The 21,797-nt window shown below is 36.4% G+C and overlaps 2 protein-coding genes across 2 annotated transcripts; both read left to right on the top strand.

Annotated features, from left to right (window-relative positions):
* The first annotated feature begins 684 nt into the window (after positions 1 to 684).
* Positions 685 to 3,696, top strand: LOC120192999. The gene is made up of 2 exons (XM_039195641.1): positions 685 to 1,263; positions 3,584 to 3,696. Exons 1-2 carry the CDS (start codon positions 769 to 771, stop codon positions 3,626 to 3,628), a joined length of 540 nt encoding a protein of 179 aa, XP_039051572.1. The 5' UTR covers positions 685 to 768; the 3' UTR covers positions 3,629 to 3,696.
* A 3,315-nt stretch (positions 3,697 to 7,011) lies between these two features.
* LOC120192978 (ABC transporter G family member 25-like) lies at positions 7,012 to 10,962 on the top strand. Its single transcript, XM_039195633.1, has 3 exons — positions 7,012 to 7,192; positions 7,317 to 8,169; positions 9,850 to 10,962. Exons 1-3 carry the CDS (start codon positions 7,067 to 7,069, stop codon positions 10,866 to 10,868), a joined length of 1,998 nt encoding a protein of 665 aa, XP_039051564.1. The 5' UTR covers positions 7,012 to 7,066; the 3' UTR covers positions 10,869 to 10,962.
* Positions 10,963 to 21,797: the final 10,835 nt, after the last annotated feature.

Raw genomic sequence — 21,797 nt, forward strand, 5'->3', positions numbered from 1 at the left:
TAGTTTAAGCATGTGTTTTTATTTTTCTTAGTGTGTATTAAAGCCTTATTTATGCTCTTTTAATAACAAATAAGACTTTAAGAATGTTTAAGAACCTCACTAGGGTCTTTGGTTTTGAAAAATAGATGTTTTCGTGCTTGCTTTATGGCTTCTGCAGGTAAAGTATTGATACTGTGGGGATAATATCGATACTTGTGCTTCGTTTTGGGGGTAAAAATGAGTTTTTTGGATACGAATATCGAAACTCCCAGAAAATATCGAAACTCCCAGAAAGTATTAAAACTAGATAGAACAGAATGTTTAAAAGTATCGGTAGTTATAAGTATACATATAATCTATTCTAAATATAAAATGTTCGTTTAACTTGATCAAAATGATATTTAGTATTTTATTATATTATTCATGAAATTGATGACTATTTTTTTACAAGTATTGAAATAAACATTTGGAGGAATAATTTGTCTATAGTACTGTCTTCAAATTTATAAAATAAAATAAGAAATTTGATAAAAATAAAAATTTATTTTTGATAAAATTAGATAAACTCCCTATTATATTCAAAATCAAGCGGAGGCAAATAGAAAAGCATGTTGATTTCTGTTAAGCCCAGGCCTTATTCCAATAATAAAATAAAACTCCCCAAATTCATTTATCCAAAAAAGAGCATTTAAAGGTAAAAATAAAACCAAGAAGAACAAGAGACGGGCCAAAATCGAAGTCTTCACTGATCATTTCTATTGCTTTTCATCTTCGTCCAAACTTCCGTCCATGGCCGCTAAAGACTTGAATTCCCATCTGGGTTTAGCTCTGATCTTCCTCTTTTCAATTTCCAGATCTATATGGGGCCTTGAGCCTCAGCCTGCTCCGTCCACAGTCTGGGAGATCCTTCCCAAATACAGTCTCCCCAGTGGGCTTATACCCAGCACAGTCACCGACTACGTCCTTCACGAAGACGGGAGGTTTATTGTCATGCTGGACAGCCCTTGCTATATTCAATTCGACTACTTGGTCTACTACGAGAAAACCATCACTGGAAAACTGGGTTATGGCTCCATCACTGATTTGAAAGGCATTCAGGTGAAGCGGCTCTTCCTGTGGCTCGATGTGGATGAAATCAAGGTCGATTTGCCGCCATCTGATTCCATCTATTTCCAAGTTGGATTCATCAACAAGAAGCTCGACATTGACCAATTCAAGACCGTCCATTCTTGCCGTGATGGGGTTGCGGGCTCTTGTGAATATTCTTGGAAATCAGTTCTTCAGGTACTGCCTTAATTTTCTGTATCTAGATTCTTGTAGTTGGGCATGTTTCAACTGAACTTCAGGACTTACCTTTTAAATTCATTTCCTTTCTTATTGGAGTTGGTTGATCGTGTAGCAGAGGTATTAGAATCCTTGTATTAGTTGATTATCTGCTTTTCTGAAAAACTTGGAAAATAAAGGCAACCTTATAATTAGCATTTATATCGTTTCAATTATCATATTTAGAGTAAAAGTAAACATGGAAAATCAGAAGAACAAAATGCGTTTCCCCAAAAACAAGATGGCCTTCGAAATTCTGTAAGATCACCTGTAGGGTTATTCTATGTAACACCGACTCATGTGTCGGTTTCAGAGATGGTGTACTTTGAGGATCTTGAAGTTTATATTCATATATTCATGTGTCGCATATGATGTTGGACACTAGATATTACAACATAAGTGAATAGCCTTGCAACGTAGAGGTCATTCATATGTTGAATGGGGAGTGGGACGGTATTTCTAATCATCACATTGTCCTCTTTAACCCCTTTTTGTCATTGCTAATGCTATTTTGTTTCATCAAACAACTTCCAAATGACACAGTTTAGAACATAACAATTTTACAAGCATTTATTCCCCTTTTTCCACGCAAGCATTTATTCCTTGTGAGTAATCAAGTTGTTGGGAACTTTAGTTTTTCTATCTCTACTTCATGAAGGAGAGTAGGGGGGAACATGAGGTAGGCAAAGAATAATAGCAACTTTGTTGAGTGAGTTGGTTTCTCTTATGCTTTATACTATAGACTATAGTCTATGGCATGAGTCGATACTTGACAACCAATCTGAAGAGTCGCCAGTCAGTATGAAAATGTGTGCATGACACCCTAAAAGGATGTGAATTTTAAAGTGTTGTAGTCCTTGGAGTCATTCGACTCTTTCCTCAAAATTATCATTATTAGGTTTCAAATTTTATTGTATACCGGAGGCAGCGATGGTGCCACGTTTACTGTGGGAGGGACCATGGCTTCACCCCTAAAAAATTAGATTCAACTTATCTTAGGCCAGATTTTCAAACTATGCATATTAAGCCCTGGCTTCCTAAACCTTTGGGTTTAATTACTTCTAAGGTCTCTATTAGTTTAGAAACTAGGGAAATCAAGCTGACTCCCATTTTTCGGTTTAAATACTTACTAGGTCCCTCTCGATTTTGATATTAGACAAAATATGCAATATCCTCATTGTTTCTGTTTAAATACTTATTAGATCCCTGTCAAATTTAAATTCAAGTAAATTAAATCCTAACCCCCAAATTTTAAATTTTGTCTTAACAATTAGACTTTGATCCATTTTTATTACTATTTATATTTTCCCTCAATCTATCATCCTGGCTATTTCCCTGACTGGAGGCTCATGTAGATGGAAGATACATCATCCATGTCCAACTTTTGTTGCTCCGTGGTTCAGAGTTAAATGTACCTGGTCATTGACTATCTAATTTAAGATTCAAAATTGTTTTTTCTATTTAGCTTCCTGAAGATACAAGGAAAATAGTTTTACCTGAATTTAAGATGTCATTTTTTCCTGGGGTTGTATTATAATGGACATCATAGTTAAAATCCTCATCCTACTGTTTATTTTCCTTGTATCCATGCAATATGTTTCACCGTCCAGTATGATGTCTTGAAACTTCTTTTGCTCCTGAATGCTTCTTCACGTCATAAATAGATATATGGCATAATTATGCCCCTTGAATCATGGAAAAATGGTCAAAGATTTTTTAGCATATTTAAAAACGTTGACATGGCATGTGCTTGTTTTGTTCTTAACGTCGAAATAGTAGTGCAGGAGCAAGATCAGAATGGACATGAACAAAGTGCTAAAAATAGCTGTAAAAATTCCTTCACCCAACTTAACACACTATCTAAGTAGGCTACAAAGATTTATCTACATATACTATATGCTCAGCACCCACCAATAAAGTCATGTTGTGTGCTATCTGTGTATGTATCTGCATGCCTTGATCTAGATTCAATTGCTTCTCTATTCTGTAACTTGATCTCTTTTCTGCTTGTTCATATTGCGATGAAGGTGGTAGCTTTGTTTAATAACTCGAGATATCTAGCATGTCATCATAATCATACCTCTAATTGGGTTCTTCTTAACTACTTTTTGTGTTCATAGGGCAGTTCAGGCCATGAGAAAACATCATTTGTAAACTACTCAGCTTAATGCCGATAAATCCATTACTACATTTATTTTTTACTCCAATATATAGAGTTTCCCTTTCTGGACTGTTGAGATTTGACTTGTGGTTCATTTTCATCCCATGTTTGTTATTTCAGCTTCCGATGCCGACGAACGAAATTCAGATGCTAATTACCGAGTAGCTGCCACGGGCTGATCTTGCTGTGTCAAGTCAGTAGATGAAAGCTTTTATCTACCATGTGTATTGAAAGGAGAAAAGACAGAACAAAAGAAAGGGGGTGAAGTAATTGATAGTAAAAAGCAGGCTAAAAATGTGTTATTAGTAGATTGTGTAAACAATGAAGTCGTATGAGATGTGAAGAACAAAGTTGCGCACAACTTTAGCAGTACTATATTATCATATTGCCTTTGCCTGAATCCCCAGGTATAGTTTTAGTTTCTCATTGTATATACTGTATTATATGAACTCAATTACTCTACCCCAAATCTGAGTTAGATTGAACATTAGCTCAATTAGTATAGTCGTAATTATAACATTCATGATGTTGATTCAAAGGTACTTAAATACAATAATCTTCGATTTAAGGGATTGAAATATTATAAATAATTTACACCATATTATAATTTACGACAGATTGGTGCAACATATAAAATTTGTACCTTTCAAAAGACAACAGTCCCCCCCCCCCCATAAAACAATGATTCCAATTGAAGCATCTGAAACAAGTAGAGATAGATTTCTTAGTGAAGTATAAAATTTGTATTTATATTATCAACTTGGAAGAGTGTTTTTTAAAGCAAGATTTGGCTTAAAACGTGTCTTAGGTTAAGATATGGTGTCAGCAAATAGAAACAGTGTTAGTTGCAACTCAATTGAACCCTTTTTTGCTGGTTGGCTGCTTTCTAATGTGTCATCTTCACATTTATATATTTCTATACCTTCAAATTGATCTGCCTCTCACGTTTATTGCAAGTGATGTACACCTAATTTTGAAGTAATTTAAAATGTTTAGATATTTATTTATTTTAATATTTACACGAACAATTAGTGTAGATTTACATGGTTTTTTTTTCATTGATTTTTAAGTAACTGTGGAGAGGCACTGTGGTGATGAATGTGTTCATCGGATTTGTGAATAAAAGGATTGGATGTTGAGAGTGACGTTGTCGGTTGTGGCCCATCTCTATCAACAACCTCACCCCGCCCATCACCCCAATTTATCGGTGGCTTTAGCAAAGTAAAAAAAGAATTCCGGTCACTACCGACCATCTCAGGCCAAGTGAGTTCAAAGGCTGAAAGATGAAAACGGTCCAATAAAATCTGCCTTCACATCCCATGCCTCCATCGTTTGCATTTACCCTACGGGCAGACACAGAATCCAGTTTTCATTTTTTTTTATGCAAATAAAAGGTAGTGGAGTGAGATGGGATTAGTGGGCATCACCTGCCACTTTAGCCCTCTACTTGACACGTGTTACCGCTGCCCACACATGTGAGAGGAGGAGGACCACCACCACTGTATTTATGTTTCCTGTCGCAGCCCAATTAAGAAAAGCCCCAACCCTAACCAACGCTTTGGGGGTGATCTGTATTTAGGGTTCATCAATGGGCTCGGACAAATTTGATGGAATCAAAATTCTATATACAAATTTAAATACATTAAGACATAAGGATTCTTTGGTTAATATAATTCAAATTATATACCAATAACCGATTGGTTTAATGGGATGAGACATTAGATCCCTTAAACAAGGTCAAGGGTCCAATTGAGAATAGAGTAAACTGAGTTGAGAAGATTATCTTTACTTTTGTAATACCCGATTCAGATTAGTCAAGCAATAGATCTAGATACCGATAATTATATAAAAAAATAATGTCAAATTATATTTTAAAAAATATAATATTATAAATTATTTAAAAGTAATTTTAAAAATAGAGGATCGATGTTCAACTTTAGGAAATTGAGGTGGACGTCACAGTCGGAAAAAAGGCGGAGGTGTCAACTTAGCAAAAGCGGAGATAAGAGGTCAGCCCTGACGTGTCTCTTCTCAAATTAAAAGCTGCCCCCTTTTTTGTGCTTTTTTAGGACCAGAAGTTTTCATTCTTTACCTTTTAGTACCATTTATCTTTCTATCTATCCCACCACCATGCGGCTTAAATTTCAACATCTGTCCTTCTTTTTGTAAGACTCTCCCCACAACTCCATTTTTTTATATTCGATCCGTACTTATTTAATCTATTTACTTGATGAGTTGACTAAATTACCATTAATTGATAATTAATCAAACTCTTATGCCAACTTTCTCTTGTATATATAAGATTAATATTCATTTATATGATGTAAAATTAATTTAAATATGATTATCTATGACCACTCTCATTGTAAAAGTAATTTCTCACATATCAATAATGAAATATAACTAATATAAAAGATAATTGATTCTGGTTGGACCAGTTTGCGTGCTGCCAGCTTCAAGATATAGTCGAAAATTCTGAGAACTGGACTTAAGCCTTGGCTGACAGTATCAGAGTGCATTTATTCCAAGCCTAACAGATAATATGATGGTTGCTTCTGATGTCATACATTCTATAAAAAGGCGATCATGAGATAGACGAGAAGACGAGTCCATAAAATTAGATATGTCCAAGGCATATGACCAGGTGTAATGGAGTTTCTTGCAGACTGTAACGGCTAAACTGTGTGTTTGCAGATATGTGGTGTGCTTAGACTTGATTTCTTACTCACAGAGTTGCAGTGTTTTCAATTGATAATCCCGACTCGAGGTTTTCGATAAGGCAGGCAATCTAATCCCGACTCTATAGGTTTTCAATTTGTAATGGCCCAAATCAATTAATTGCATTACAGGTGAACACAAGTTGACAGACAAGAATCACTATTGATCATTGATGCTGATAAAGTTGAAAGTTTTATTTTGTCTCTAATTCGTTAGGTTAAAACGTGCTCTTAATCCCTGTGATCTTTTGTATTTGAAATTTATCATCTTTTAAATCTAAAATTCAATTCTAATTATTTATTTTATATCCATTACAATTTACACCACTATTTAAAAGCATCACATCAATAACTTTAGTAAAAGATATTTAATTATATTTACTAATTAAATTTGAATTTTAAAAATTTATAAATAAAATGTCTAAAAATTTAAAATAATTATAAAAGCTACAAAGAATATAAGAAATTAAAGCAGAGTTTAACAAGTATGAAAATATATAGAGCTACAGACAAGCCAGTAGCGTTTGTGATAATTGATTCCACTGGATTTCTTCACTCATCGAAGAACTTTTTGGGTTCCAACTTCAGCTTCACTTAGTTACGAAAGAGAGAGAAGGGTAAGGACATTGGCTTTAATAGGGCACTTCCCTTGAACCAGCGTTGGCAAGCTGCCATCTGTTAGGTTATTCTTCCACGTACCCCATTTTTGCTTTGGGACCGGACAGTTTCCTTTGACGTGGCACCCACTCCCTCTTTTTTACCTACATAAATACCCCTTCTCCCTCATCTCCCCTTCATTTCTCTTTACAATCACATTTTCTTTTCCTTTCCGAGGAAGAAAAAAAAAGGAAACCTAATAAGCAAAGGTGAGTTGAAAGAGGCAATAATGCCGGGTTTTGGTGATTTGGAAGCTCTCGATGGGGATGTCCCACGTTATTCAAAAGATGGTTCTCGAGATTCGCGTGATCACCTCCCTTCATTAATGGCTTCTTGTTATCCTATCACTCTCAAGGTAAAAAAAGAGAAAAAAATCTGGAGTGAGTTCAGTGTGTTGAACTGCCCGAGTCAACTGTACATTGACTCGTTTTATTTGACCTTTTTTGATATTCTTCTTATCTGTTTTTCGTTTCATGCAGTTCATCGACGTGTGTTTCAAGGTGAAGGTACAAGGGACCAATACACAGGGTAGCAGCATTAAACGCTTGCTCACCCATGGCTCATCGAGACCGTCCGATCAGGGATCAACGAGTAGGAATGAAGAGAAAACGATATTGAACAACATCACGGGCATGGTTTCACCGGGAGAAATGTTGGCTATCCTCGGTCCTTCAGGCAGCGGTAAATCTACTCTCCTCAATGCCTTGGCCGGGAGGCTCCAACACGGCCATGGTAATTTCTCCGGCACCATGCTTGCCAACAACAGAAAACCGAGCAGACAAATAGCCAAATGCACGGGATTCGTTACCCAAGACGATGTTCTATACCCTCACTTGACGGTTCGTGAAACCTTGGTGTTTTGCTCTCTTTTAAGGTTGCCGAAAACATTATCGGTCAAGGACAAGATTTTGGTGGCCGAATCGGTTTTGTTCGAGTTGGGGTTGTCGAAATGTGAGAACACAATAATCGGGAATAGTTTTATACGTGGAATTTCGGGTGGAGAACGGAAAAGAGTGAGCATAGCTCATGAAATGCTTATAAACCCTAGTCTGCTTATTCTCGATGAACCGACGTCGGGTTTGGACTCGACAGCGGCTCATCGGTTGGTTTCAATTTTGGGTTCGTTGGCTCAAAAGGGGAAGACCATAGTAACATCCATGCACCAACCGTCTAGCCGAGTTTATCAGTCGTTTGTCTCAGTGTTGGTCTTGAGCGAAGGAAGGAGCTTGTATTTCGGTAAGGGAAGTGAAGCTATGGGTTACTTTGAGTCGATTGGATTCTCACCGTCTTTCCCCATGAATCCAGCGGATTTCCTCCTTGATCTCGCAAACGGTACGTCATCTGTTTTTACAAGTACTGTTTGCTTTCTATTATTACATGAGTTAGCCTAGTTAACTCGAACAGTGAATGAACTGAACTCACTTCGTTTCTAGTTTCGTTTAGAAGACGAATCTGTCGTTGTGTACTTACTGTAGATATAGATTCTATATTAGCTGGGAGAAAAGATATGAAAAGAAATATTGCCAAATAGTGGTGGGTCAGTAGATTAATTATACTTGGTTTTAATTTGTTGGAAACAGAAAGTTGACAATTAAAGGTAACGACACCATAATTTTAAGGTGTAGATGGCGCGATATTCTTGTATCTGTCTTTTCCAATGACCCCTCCGTAGAAATCTGCCTCTTTTTTCTCGATCAAGATTTTGCATAGCCAGTGCACTGTGGTTGATGCCTCCAGCTTAGCTCATGGGATAAATTATGAACCACAAATTTGATCATCCATTCCATCAGCTGTGGCCTGGCCATTGTCTGCCTTGATTAGCTGCCTAATTTGCTACTTAAATTGTCTAGAAACACTTCAATTATTGGTCAAAAACTCTAGTGTCATCTGCTTGAGGGTCACCAACTAGCTAAAAACATTTTACCTAAACATTAGGCTTTAAGGCCTAAATAGACCTAATATGATCATGATTATCTCGTCCAATTTATTTCATTCACAATTTTATAATTCTAACTTTCAATTTAATTTATAAAGAGATCTAGTATCTCGTCTTGTTGGAATATTTGTAGTCTCTTTAATGCCCATAATAGCAAGACGAATAGTACATGGGAGTTTATGGTATTAGAGTTGGGAGTCTTGGACATGATGATCTGTAGGGAGGTTTTAGTATTTGTGACAAATGACGCCATTGATAGCGTTAGCAAACATCTTATCATGCTTGTCTTAGCCAATAATTCTTAAAACACCTTATCAAATAATTGCTACATCGGGTCCCATAGGCTGTCCTATGCCAGCTTTACACCTGTCCAAATTTGGCCTTCCTCCCTCATTATAAAAGACTGATCTGAAACCCCTTTCTTTAAGTCCAACTATGGAATTCTGAAGACCAGCACTTTTGTTTTTACAACCAAAGTCATAAAAAGCAAGTGATGGCCCAACTATAGTGGCCGTGGCGGGGGGGGGGGGGGCAGCACCAGACTGAGTGGCACTGGCACTGGCACTGCAACTCAGTTTCTTTAATTTCGTAATGGGGAGCAACTCAGTTGTTGTCTGTTTACTTTTTGAATTTTCAAACCCAATTTTACTGTTGTTGATATTTTTGTGACCTGCTGTAAAGGAAATCTAATCCCACTCCACCAACTTTACCCATATTCTTAATTATCTTTCATTTTTATTTCTGTATAACTTGTAGAATATTCCAAGTGCTTTGAGTCCACACATGTTCATCCATATTTTTACACGTTACATTAGGCATATGCTCAGAGTTCCTGTTCTTCACACTACTTGTGGATTTAAGTAATATTCTAAGGTTTTGGACAGATATTTTATACTTTCGGCCGCTCTGCTTTATTATTTGAAGTAATAGAACTTTATTTTAATCACTTTCAGGAATATATGCTAATTTGTAGGGGAATAAATTGCATTATGTTCTTTACGTTTAGGAAACCTTTGTTTCTTATTCTGGTATAAGCAGTATTTGCACTAATTTATTTATAGTTAATGATTGTACAGGTGTGTGTAAACTTGATGGTGTGAGTGAAGGAGAGAGGCCGAACGTAAAGCAAACCCTGAGTGCATCTTACAACACCCTGCTGGCTCCAAAAGTTAAAGCTGCTTGCATGGAGGCCAACCCTGTTTCGGGAAAAGATTCGCTCGTCGGCGGCGGCCATTGTTCCGAGCAAGGCCGGATTAGCAACCAACGCGATCTCTCTACATGGTTCTATCAATTTAGCATTCTTCTTCAAAGAAGCCTTAAAGAAAGAAAGCAAGAGTCTTTCAACACCCTCAGAGTGTTCCAAGTAATAACTGCTGCGATACTGGCCGGTTTAATGTGGTGGCATTCGGATTATCAAGATATCCAAGACCGCCTCGGTCTCCTCTTCTTCTTTTCCATCTTTTGGGGCGTGTTGCCATCGTTTAATGCAGTATTTGCGTTTCCTCAAGAACGTGCCATCTTCATGAAAGAGCGTGCTTCGGGCATGTACACTTTATCTTCCTATTTCATGGCACGGATAATTGGAGACCTCTCGATGGAACTCGTTCTCCCCACGGTTTTCCTTCTCGTAACATATTGGATGGCCGGATTGAAACCCAATTTGGTCGAATTTCTGCTGACATTGTTGGTTCTTCTCGGGTACGTGCTCGACTCTCAAGGGCTCGGGCTCGCGTTAGGCGCATTGATCATGGATGCCAAACAGGCTTCAACCATAGTTACAGTCACAATGCTAGCATTTGTTCTAACTGGAGGATACTACGTGCACAAGGTGCCATCATGTATGGCATGGATCAAGTATACTTCTACTACATATTACAGCTATAAGCTGTTTATCAATGTTCAATACGGCGACGGAAAGAAAGTCTCGTCCATGCTGGGCTGCTCGCATCCCGGAAGCGATATGGTTAGCTGCAAGTTCATCGATCAGGACATCGCGGGGCAAATTAGGCCTGAACTGAGTGTCGGAATCTTGATCCTAATGTTCGTAGGATATAGGTTGTTGGCTTACCTTGCATTGAGGCGCATCAAAGGCTGAGGTCTTTGTATTGGGTTACAGATTCTTGTTATTTGTACGAAGGCCTTAAATTGTAAATTTTCACTTTGATTAACTAGAAAACTTTCACTTTTAACTCCTCTTAAAAATTAATTCATGTAATATTTTTTTTAATTATTTTTTTAATTTTATCTTAATACCTTAATTTCGAATTATAAATGAGGTTGAATTTGACAATATCCGCTTTCAATGGCTCCGTTGCCATGGCTAAAAAAGAAAGAGAAGGCCCAACCTGTCCCACGGACACGGCTAGCAAGACTTTCGGAAATTTTCGGCAAATTTGGCCCAATAAGTTAAGCAAGTAAAATTATTGGTTCATTTAATCACTTTTAAAATTAATTTGAGATCTACTGTGTTTATTACATTGATTTATAATTAGTCACTTCGTGATGAGTTTAATAAAATATATATTTTTATTATAATTTATCACCATGCTGTGTCAAATTTTAATAAAAAGTTATATTTAATAAATTTTAATAAAAAAATTATATTTTTTGAAGTGATGAGTTTAAATAAGAAAAAATATTATTTGGATAAACTCGTCATGACCGTAACATATGACATAAATCTTAAATTAATTTTGGAGATTATTTAATGGGTTAATTTTTTTTACTCAACCGATCTATTTGGCCAATTTTGCCCAGACTTTCTCCTTCAGCACTTTGTATGTTCTCTTGCCTTAAGACTTGGACTAAGAGAGAGACAGCATAGAATTAGACATATGTCTGAACGTAATCGTATCTTGTCTTAATGAAAAATTCAATATCCAAAAAGAAAGGATATTGAATTATTTATTTGTCCCTATAACAAAAATATCTAACTAGGTTTAAATGATTTAAATCACAGTGTAATTATAATTTAAAATAAAATATAATATAATGTTTATGATATTTTATCAATTAAAATTTTACCCAAATTTGATCAATATTTGGTAACCCACTTAGAGAGAAGGTTAATAAGCATCCTCTTACAATAACCAACTATTGATGAACAAATACCACATAATTAAGCCCAAAACCTAAATGTTACAAACCCTTAATACTATATAATTAGTTAAAGGGTTTGAGTGGACCTATGGTTAATGATTTGGTTCCTAGCTTTAGCTTTGGCTTTGGCTTTGGCTTTGGATTGTACAATTCAAAATTTGATCAACCAATTGATGGTGCCAATTTTAACCATGCTGCTCTTTGAAACATCACTGTTAATGCTCAACTTTCTTTGATTATCGATCCGATCGGTTTAACTTACTAAAACGAATCAATTTATTAAAGTATCATATAGTTTCCTTTAAGATAAAAATAAATAAATCTTCAATTTTAAATGATTTAAATATACTTGAATCTACGTCTTCTCGAATATTACAATAATAATTATGTTAAATTATGTATATATATAATGCATAGATAGACTAGTAGCCAGAACAAACTTAGTTAGGAGATTAGATGAGCTAAGTTGACAAAAGAATCAAAGTGGGGGCAAGGGCGGCACAAACTGGTTGATGGTATGAAAGTAGTTTTTGAGCTAATGCCATTAAATTAAATTAATACTATGATCTAAACAAGGGTTATTAATTTGGACACAACCAAACATGTTAATAAGGCCAGTGCCGGTTTCTAAATTATGAATCTTGTACACCTACCTTCTAAATCTTGATCCACTGATCATCAGTTCAACACTCCCAACTACTAAATCATCTTGCTTACTTTTTATTGCATTTTATATTTTGATTTCTTTCCCCTTTTAATCTCAATATATATAGAGAAGAGAGATTTATTTACCCTAAAGTAAAATTAAGTCAATTCTATATAATTTATTTCTTTGGGTAAAATATTTTAATAATATAAATATTAAATTTATTAATATATATATATATATATATATATATATATATATATATATATATATATATATGGATAATTTGATTTTATTACCCAAAAGAAGGAAAAGAAACATGCTACAATCAATACAAACTACCAAAAGCCAATAAAGCACCAAATCCCTGCTAGCAGCCTAAATAACAACCATACCAAAACATACAGAAAAAATAAACAAAATAAGAAAGCAAGCAGCAAAGTGCAAACTAAGAGCAAGCTCCCCATGAAGCAACCGCCCATGAACCTGCACACATCAGCAAATGAAAAACCAAGAAGCCCTCAGCAAATCAACAATCGCCAACAACTAGCCAACGCTCCATTCCAGGCAAAGCTGAAAATTAACACTGTCAACCTTGTTAATGTTGTATCCATGTAACCTAGCACTAACCGATCTTCTAATACTTTCAAAGATATCTTCAGTTGTCCTAGAGCATCCTCTGAAACACCTGAGATTATGTTCTTCCCACACAACGTATAAAAGGCAAATCCAAGCTAATTTCAAAATACAAATCAGCAGGGATTTACCCCTAAAGTTGGCTACTGCCTAAGCCAAAGAATCACTCCAACACAATTCTCTGTGGGGGATTCTACAAGTCTGTAGCACATTGCTCCAGATTCCCCTAGTAAAAACACAGTCATTGAAAAGATGGTCCCTGTCTTCAAGCCCAGCATTACAAAGAACACAACCTCCATCTAACTCCATTCCCATATTGATGAGTCTGTCCTTTGTAGGGAGCCTATTCAAAACAGCCATCCAAGAAACAATTGACATTCTTGGGACATGTAAGGGGAACCAAATAAAGTGTTCCCATCTGACCTTTTCCATCTTGTCTCTTAACTTCTCCCACACCCACTTACTTTTAACCATGTTCCAGTCCATTATACTACCAAATAAGACTGCAACTTCATTCCTAAGCATAAGCAATTTTCTCAAAAACCAACTAAACTGAGGCTTAGGACTGACTTCCCAATAAGCAGCCCCCTTCAGAGCATATTCTTTGATCCAGGCCATCCAAAGTGACCCTGCATTTGCTAAGATGTTCTTGATCAACAAGAAACAACACACCTTGTTCTAACAGCCAAGACTCTTCAAACCCAAGCCAACATCTGATTTTAACCAACACATTTGCAGCCAGCTAACTCTAGTCCCCCTAGCAGGAATGTCACCACCCTTCCAAAAAAATCTCATACAAAGTTGTTCAACCTGTCTAATGACCTCATTAAGAAGAACCAATTGCCTACACCAGTAATTTGAAATACTAAAAAGGACAGATTGAATAAGCTGCAACTTACCACCATAACTCAGCTTCAATTTTGACCATATGTTCAACTTGCTTCTAATATTATCAATAAATGGAATGCAATCCTTGACAGCCAAATTTCTGGTGACTAAGGGTACCCCAAGGTACCTAACAGGGAGCCTTCCCAATTTAAACCAGTTGTTGCTAGCATCCTACTTAAGATATCATTTTGCACCCCACAAGCAAACATTTCATATTTACCAGCATTCAGTTGAAGACCAGACAACTCATAAAATACCTCCAATACCCCAACAACACCCAAAATAGAACTCTCATCACCATGACAGAAAATAAGCAAGTCATCAGCAAAGCTAAGATGGGTGAGATAGACATGTTTGCATTTAGGATAGAACCAAATTAAACCATTACTAGCAGCGATATTAAGCAAATAAGATAGCACATTCATAACCAATAAAAAGAGATAAGGGGATAGAGGGTCCCCTATCTAATTCCCCTTCTCCCTTTAAAAACCCCACTAAGCTCCCATTAAATGCCAGAGAGAACCTTGCACCGGTGATACAAGCTCTGATCCAAACTCTAAATTCCTCAGGAAGCCCCAAAGCAGCAAGAACTTTCATCAAAAAATCCCTGCACACAAAATCAAAAGCCTTTCTAAGGTCAATTTTAAGAGCACATCTAGGGGACAGTGAGCTGCGAGAGTATCTCCTAACTATTTCCTGAGCTAATAGAGTATTATTAACTATGCTACATCCCTTAATGAATACAGATTGATTAGGTAAAATCATGTATGGAAAGAAGCTAGCCAAACGATTGACAATGATGCTAGTAATGGTTTTATATACAACCAAGCAGCAAAATATGGAGCGAAAGTCCTTAGCCATACCTACATTAGGAGTCTTAGGCACTAGGACAATAGTTGTAGCATTGAAGGCAGGCAGCAGAACACCAGTCTGGAAAAACTCTCTAATGGCAGCCAAAAAATCTACTTGAGCAATATCTCAGGCCACCTAAAAGAAGTATGCAGTATACCCATCAGGCCCAAGACTCTTCTCATTCCCTTACTTAAACAAGAAATCTTTGATTTCCTCATTAGAGATCTCCTTCACTAGGGAAACAACAGCAACACAAGGAAGTTCATACCCCAACAAGCCCTTAAGAACATCCACATCACAACTTTTAACACAAGTGTCCTCCATGCCAAGTAACATTGTATAAAACCTCACCATCTCAGCTGACATGGTCTAAAATGTATCCAACCTAGAGCCATCCTCAACATAAAGCAATCTGATAGTATTCTTCTTTTTCTTCCTCATCACAGCAGAATGGAAGAATTTGGTATTCCTACCACCCTCCCTAAGCCAATGGATTTTGGCTTTCTGTTTGTAGAAAGAAGCTTCAGCCACTTCAAGATCATTAAGCTCATTTTGAAGGCTCTTCTCATCCTCAATGTAGCAACCAATATGTGAAAGATTTGCATATTGTACTTGCTCAAGCTGGTCACTCTTGTCCTTAACCCTTTTAGAAATATCATCAAAACGACATTTGTTAAGCTCCTTCAATCTCAGTTTGAGTCTTTTCAACTTAGTAAACAGACATCACATGGCAGAGCTAGATACCTCAGTTTGCCAATACTCCTTAACTGTATTCAAGAACTCGCCATACCTAGCCCAACAGTTGAAGAACTTGAAAGGCTTGGGTCTATCAGCATGATTTTCCTTAAAGAAGGAAATCAAAGCAGGGAAATGGTCAGATACTCCTTGGGATTTAAACTCAACAAAGAAACTAGGAAATTCCTCAAGCCACTTAGAGTTAATGAGAACTCTATACAACTTACGGGCTAGGAAGTTCCTATCTTGCCTATTAGACCAAGTGTATAAAGGCCCCACAAATGGGTGATCAATGAGCTCCAAGGAAGACAAGCAATTCTTGAGAGTCTCCATATCAGCAGAGTCATAGGGACCTAAACTCTCAAAGTCATAACTTTCAACAGCATTTGCAATGATGTTGAAGTCACATTCAATAAGCCAAGAGGACTCACCCACCATATCTTCCACCTCTTCCAACTGCCTCCAGAGATGCAACCTTTCAGCCCCATTATTACTATCATAGACAGCTGTAATGACACAAATGTGGCCACTAACCTCACCAACTAAAGACAAGGATTGATCAGAGGCTTTCAAAAGAGAAAAATTGAGGCATTTCCTAAAAAAATCCACAATTTACCATTTTCAGAGAACTCATGATTTGAATAACTATCCCAATCCAAACAGTAATAATCAAGAACTCTATTAATATTGGCAGTCCTCACCCTAGTCTCCATAAGGCAAATTACATCCACATTTAACTTGCCAAGCCTCGAGAACACGTGCACTTACTTCAGAGGGTTATTGAATCCCCTATCATTCCAAAAACAAACAATCATTGAGCATGTATAATCTCCCCCCCAACAGCTCCAACAGTAGCTCCCACATACTCTTTCTTTTTATTTTTCATTTCATTCAAAAGGGTAACTGACAACTGTCGTTTTGGATGTCAAAATAAATTCCTTATTCTCAATAAATAAATAAAGGAAATACGTAGTAAAGAAAAGTAAGGGTCTATTCCACAAGGACTTAGAAAATTATAAATTTCTATCTGATTTATTTATGTCACGCGTGAAACAGTAAAAATAGGGGGGATTTTGGTAAAAAGATATTAAAATAATAAAAGTGATTAAATAAATAAAAGTAATTAAAGTAAAAATAAGAAGATGAAGATTGTGAATAAATACGGTAAAAGTAGCCTCAAGCTTCGCTTTGACTCAATTTCTTTATGATCATCGAATAAGATTTTCTCTTCGGGATTCACGTTGGTTACTTTGTCTACAAGGGTTATCCCCGTGACTCTATCTTGTATACCGAATACCCAAGGCAATCTTTGATTTCAGCTTCGGTAATTGATTCTAACAACATCAATTGTCGTAGATCAATTACTGTTTAAGTTCGTGGTGTCCGACTCGGATTGTTGCTTCAATAACCGTCAATTCCGATCTCAATTACCTCTTGGCGAAGCTATCTCGCTAAGTGTGTTCCCAGGAAGTCGAATTGCTTTCTATAAGTCGAATCTTCCTCCCACACATTTAATTGCAACAACCTCTTGACCAAAGTCAATCTTTGATTTTGAAAAATAAGCGCAGAGATTGAGAGAGATATTTCGAAGATATTGAGGGCCTGTTTCAATTCTCCTGATGGAATTGAGTCATCGCGACAGCTCTCGGCTTATGAAAAGTTTAGCTAAGCATGAAAAAAGTCATATTTAGCATTTTGAAAACAAACCTTGAAAAATAAAAGAAAGATGAAAAGAACTTGAAAAGTAAAAAGAGAAATCTTTTATAAAAACTAGAGAGAAAAGAAGATTGTAATCCGAATGATGAGTTTATGCTTACCCCCAAGTGAGTATTTATAGCCTCTCAAAGCCTAAAGGATAAACAAATAAAATAAATAAATAATTCTAAAGATAATTGTTTTTTAATTTAAATTCAAACTTAAACTAGTATCCTAATACAACTCTGCTCGTCAATCTTCCAGAAGGCATGCGGAGAAAGTCTTCTAGAAACCATCGATGACTGGATCTTCTAGAAATAGCCCGCGTCGTGCCCAGAGTCGTGCCCATGTCTCCAGCCATGACCAAATAATAAAAAAATTGCAGAATGCTCCGTTTTGTCACTAATTTTAGAAAGTGAGGACCTGCACAAAAACAAGTATAACACGATCAATTTAACAGCAATAATTCCACAAAATCAAAGAAATAACGAGCAAAGATTAACAATTTTGAACACTCATCAAATTCCCCTCACTTATCTTATGCTTGTCCTCAAGTATGATTAATCAAATCAGTCAAAAATTTCATTTACCGCTCTTTTGTCAAGTTTCATATCCGAGGAAGAAAGGTAGAGACCACAATAACAATTCATGTTAAGAAATCAATCAATTGAACATCATCAATTGGAACAAGTCAAGTGCAATCGTAATATACATTCATTCATCAATCTCAATGCTTATAACTCAATGTCTTACCGAGATTTACTCAAATCACTCAATGTGTTTGGGGTAAAGAAAAAATCAAATGTCAGAATCGACATGACATTACCATAGGCCTGCAAGTTAATCAAATCTCCACTACTAATGAGAACACGATGTATAAATCAAAGGGTCTTTTATTGGTTGTAACGGGGCTTAGGTAAAGGTGGGGAAAAGGCGAAATATATGGCTAAGAATTTAAGGCAATGAACTAACAAATAATAATTAACTCCGTCAAAACATTAAGCACAACAAGAATAAAAGACTAATTGTCAAACAACAAAACGCATTTGATTTTTTTTCTTTTTTTTCACACTTTTTTTTGTTTTGTTTTCCATTTTTTTCATGTCTTTTTCTCTCTCTCTTTTTCGAACAACATTTTTTTTCGAACTGCTGTTTTTTTTTTCGCATTCAACATTTTTTTCAATGGAGCATACAATGGTAAAATTATTCACTTGCCCTGAAAAAGATAGAAAAGAGGGATAAAACAAAAAGGTTTGGGTTTATAAATGTAGTGAAAACAAAGAAGCGAGAATAGACTCAAAAGTGTTTAACTAAGGGAGAAAAATGCATGGATAGGCTATTTAGTGGGGAAACGAGATGGTTAATCCTAAGGTGCCCAAATCATTTTTAAGCATCATGTTCATGTGTAATATCGACAGTATTCAACATGCAGGTTCTAGAATATCAATTCCAAATTTGACACACTCAATCAAACAAAATACGAGTGAAAATGATATGCTCGTAAAGGCTCAAATCTCAGCAAATTGTTTCATGCATTGTGCTAATCACATTTCAACCAACAAAGGCATGGAATATCACAAAAGCACCAATTTGATCACAATTCATGCTATTCGCTATCAAGAATATCCTAACCTAAACAATTATGTGTTCCCAAACAAGCATATCATTCCAAAAATTTTCCACAAGACAAAGAAAATCAATGAAATTTTCAACAAATCCAACCAATACATACTAACATCGAAACATAAAGACAAGCAAAGGAAAATTCAATCATACACTCTACTCCCCCTCACTTAAAGCGTTTTGCCTCAAAACGAAAAATTCAAGTGCAAGAAAAGGAATAGAGTACTCCCCGGATTTTATGTCGATTTTGCTAACATGTGCCGTTTAATGAAACGGTGCGCACGGCTGGGGCATTATTTTTTCTGCTTTGTTCGACTGTTCACTGCTCAGTAGTCTCCAAAATTAGCACTTTTTGAATCATAATTTCGTAAATCTTCTTCGTTCAAGTTTGAATAAAAAAAATTGGTTCCTTCAAAATAAAAAATAAAATAAAAATAAAACAAAAAAATAAAAAAATGTTATGGAATTAAAAACAATGGGTTGCCTCCCATGAAGCGCTTTATTTAATGTCATTAGCTCGAGGACCTGGTTCAGACTACAGGTTCCATGACAGACACTTCCACTTCATTCGCTTTTTCCAACTAAGAAATTTCTTATGAGAAATTCGAAAAATCTCATTAAGATTTCTTCGGAAATTTCCCAAATTAAGAATCTTGTCGAAAAGAATGGCCATCAAAACATCTTTTTTACCAAAAATTGATTTCTTCAAATGATTCATCGATGGTTTCGACTTAATGTTTGGTGTCTGTAAAAGGAAAGGTAAATCTTTAGTTTTTAAATGAGTTAAGATCAAATTTGAATCGACAACTGAAATATTTTTCAACTCCTTTATGTCGTCTTTTTTATCATCCGATTCCTTGCATAAATCATCAGCAAAGTTAGATTGATCATCAACAGGTTTAATAACGCCAACAAAGTTAGATTCATCATTGCTTTATAAACATCAAATTTTAAGATCTCACCGTCGAACTCCATAGTAAGAATACCGCTTCGAACGTCAATTTTTGCAATTGCCGTGCTCAGAAAGGGACGGCCGAGGAGGATTTTAGAACCAATTTTTCTACGATCATTTTCCATATTAATCACATAAAAATCAGTAGGGAAAATTAAGTCTTCTATCTCTACTAGAACATTTTTTATCAGTCCTTCAGGATAAATAATTGATTTGTCGGCTAGCTGAAGTGTAACTCTCGTCTCCTTTAAAGGCTTGGTGGAAATTAAATTATAGACGGAGAGAGGCATTATATTGATAGAGGCACCTAGATCGCACATGGCTCGCTTGATTTTAACCTCACCAATTTTACAAGGTACTGAAAACATACCTTGGTCTGTATACTTTGGTGGAAGTGCTCGTTGGAAAACTGATGAGACGTTCGCACCTAAATCGACTTTCTTGACCCCGATAAGCTTAATTTTAGTCATACAGAGATCCTTTAAAAACTGGCAATACCTTGGAACTTTCCGGATAACCTCGATGAGAGGTATGTTAACTTCCACCTTCCGAAGTACGTCTAATATTTCCTTTTCCTCAGCTTTTTTATCATTTTTAACTAACCTCGATGGAAAAGGTGGTGGCACGTCATAGGGAGGTGGCGTCGGATCATCCATTTGTTATTCATCATTTTTTTTCTAGGATCTTGCGTCAACTGTTTCTTCTTCCCTTTGGGAGTTCAAATTTTTTTCCTTCTTCTGGAATATTGTGCTTACTTCCTTTGGGTCTGGTTGTTCAACAATTGTACCACTTCGAAGGGTGATGTCGCTAACATTCTCTATTGGATTTGTCTCAGTTTGTGATGATAGCCTCCTTTGTTACTCTAATATCTCTACGGCTTGGGTCAGTTGGCTTATTTGTTTGTTCATCTCTTGGAAGTGGGCTTCAGTTCGAGTATGGAATGTTTCTCGGGATAGTGATAACCTCTTGAAAATCGATTCTAATGATGACTTCTACGGTTGTTGTGGTGGTGGAGGTCTCGCTTGATAGCCTTGATTCGGTCTCGGGTTATGAGCATAATTGAAGTTCGGATGATCCATCCATCCTGGGTTGTATGTATTACCGTAAGGATTATAAGCACTTTGGGGAGGTCCCGGAAAGTTTCCGACTGCGTTGACTTGAGCCGCTGCGTCGTCTTAAATCAGTGGACAACCGTCTGTTGGATGATCAGGTAATGCACATATTCCACATAATCGATTTTTTCCTATCTTTCCTGCAACAAGAGAGTTTACGACTTCAGTAAGCTTATCTATTTTATTTTCTAAAGAAGATGAACTTATCTCATGAAACCTTCGAGAAGGTTCATTATTTGTGCGAAATTGTTGGGAATTTATAGCCATCGTCGATATTAAGTCCCTAGCCTCAGTAGGATTCATATTCACCAAGGATCCACCGCTGGTAGCATCGATCATCTTCATTTCCAGGGGAGATAATTCTTCATAAAAGTATTGAATGAGTGTTTGTTCAGTTAACCCATGTTATGGGAAACTAGAACATAACTTCTTAAAATGCTACCAGTAGTCGTAAAGTGACTCTCCATCAAGCTGCTTGATTCCAAGTATTCTCCTTCGTAGTTCACTTACTTTCACCGTAGGAAAAAACCTGTCAAGAAAAAGACGAGTCATTTGAGCTCATATAGTAACATAATTAGGAGGAAGATAAAATAACCACTCCTTATCCGAATCAGCTAAGGAAAAAGGAAAAGCTCTAAGTTTGATTTGGTCCTCGGTTACTTCCTGTGGTCTCATGCTGGAGCATACCATATGAAATTCCTTGAGATATTTGTGTGGATCTTCGTTCGGCAATCCGCAGAATGTAGGGAGGAGATGAATAAGGAAAGTTTTCAACTGGTACAGAGT

The sequence above is a fragment of the Hibiscus syriacus genome, unplaced genomic scaffold, assembly GCF_006381635.1.
Source record: "Hibiscus syriacus cultivar Baekdansim isolate YM2019G1 unplaced genomic scaffold, ASM638163v2 tig00004258_pilon, whole genome shotgun sequence".
NCBI lineage: Eukaryota > Viridiplantae > Streptophyta > Magnoliopsida > Malvales > Malvaceae > Hibiscus > Hibiscus syriacus.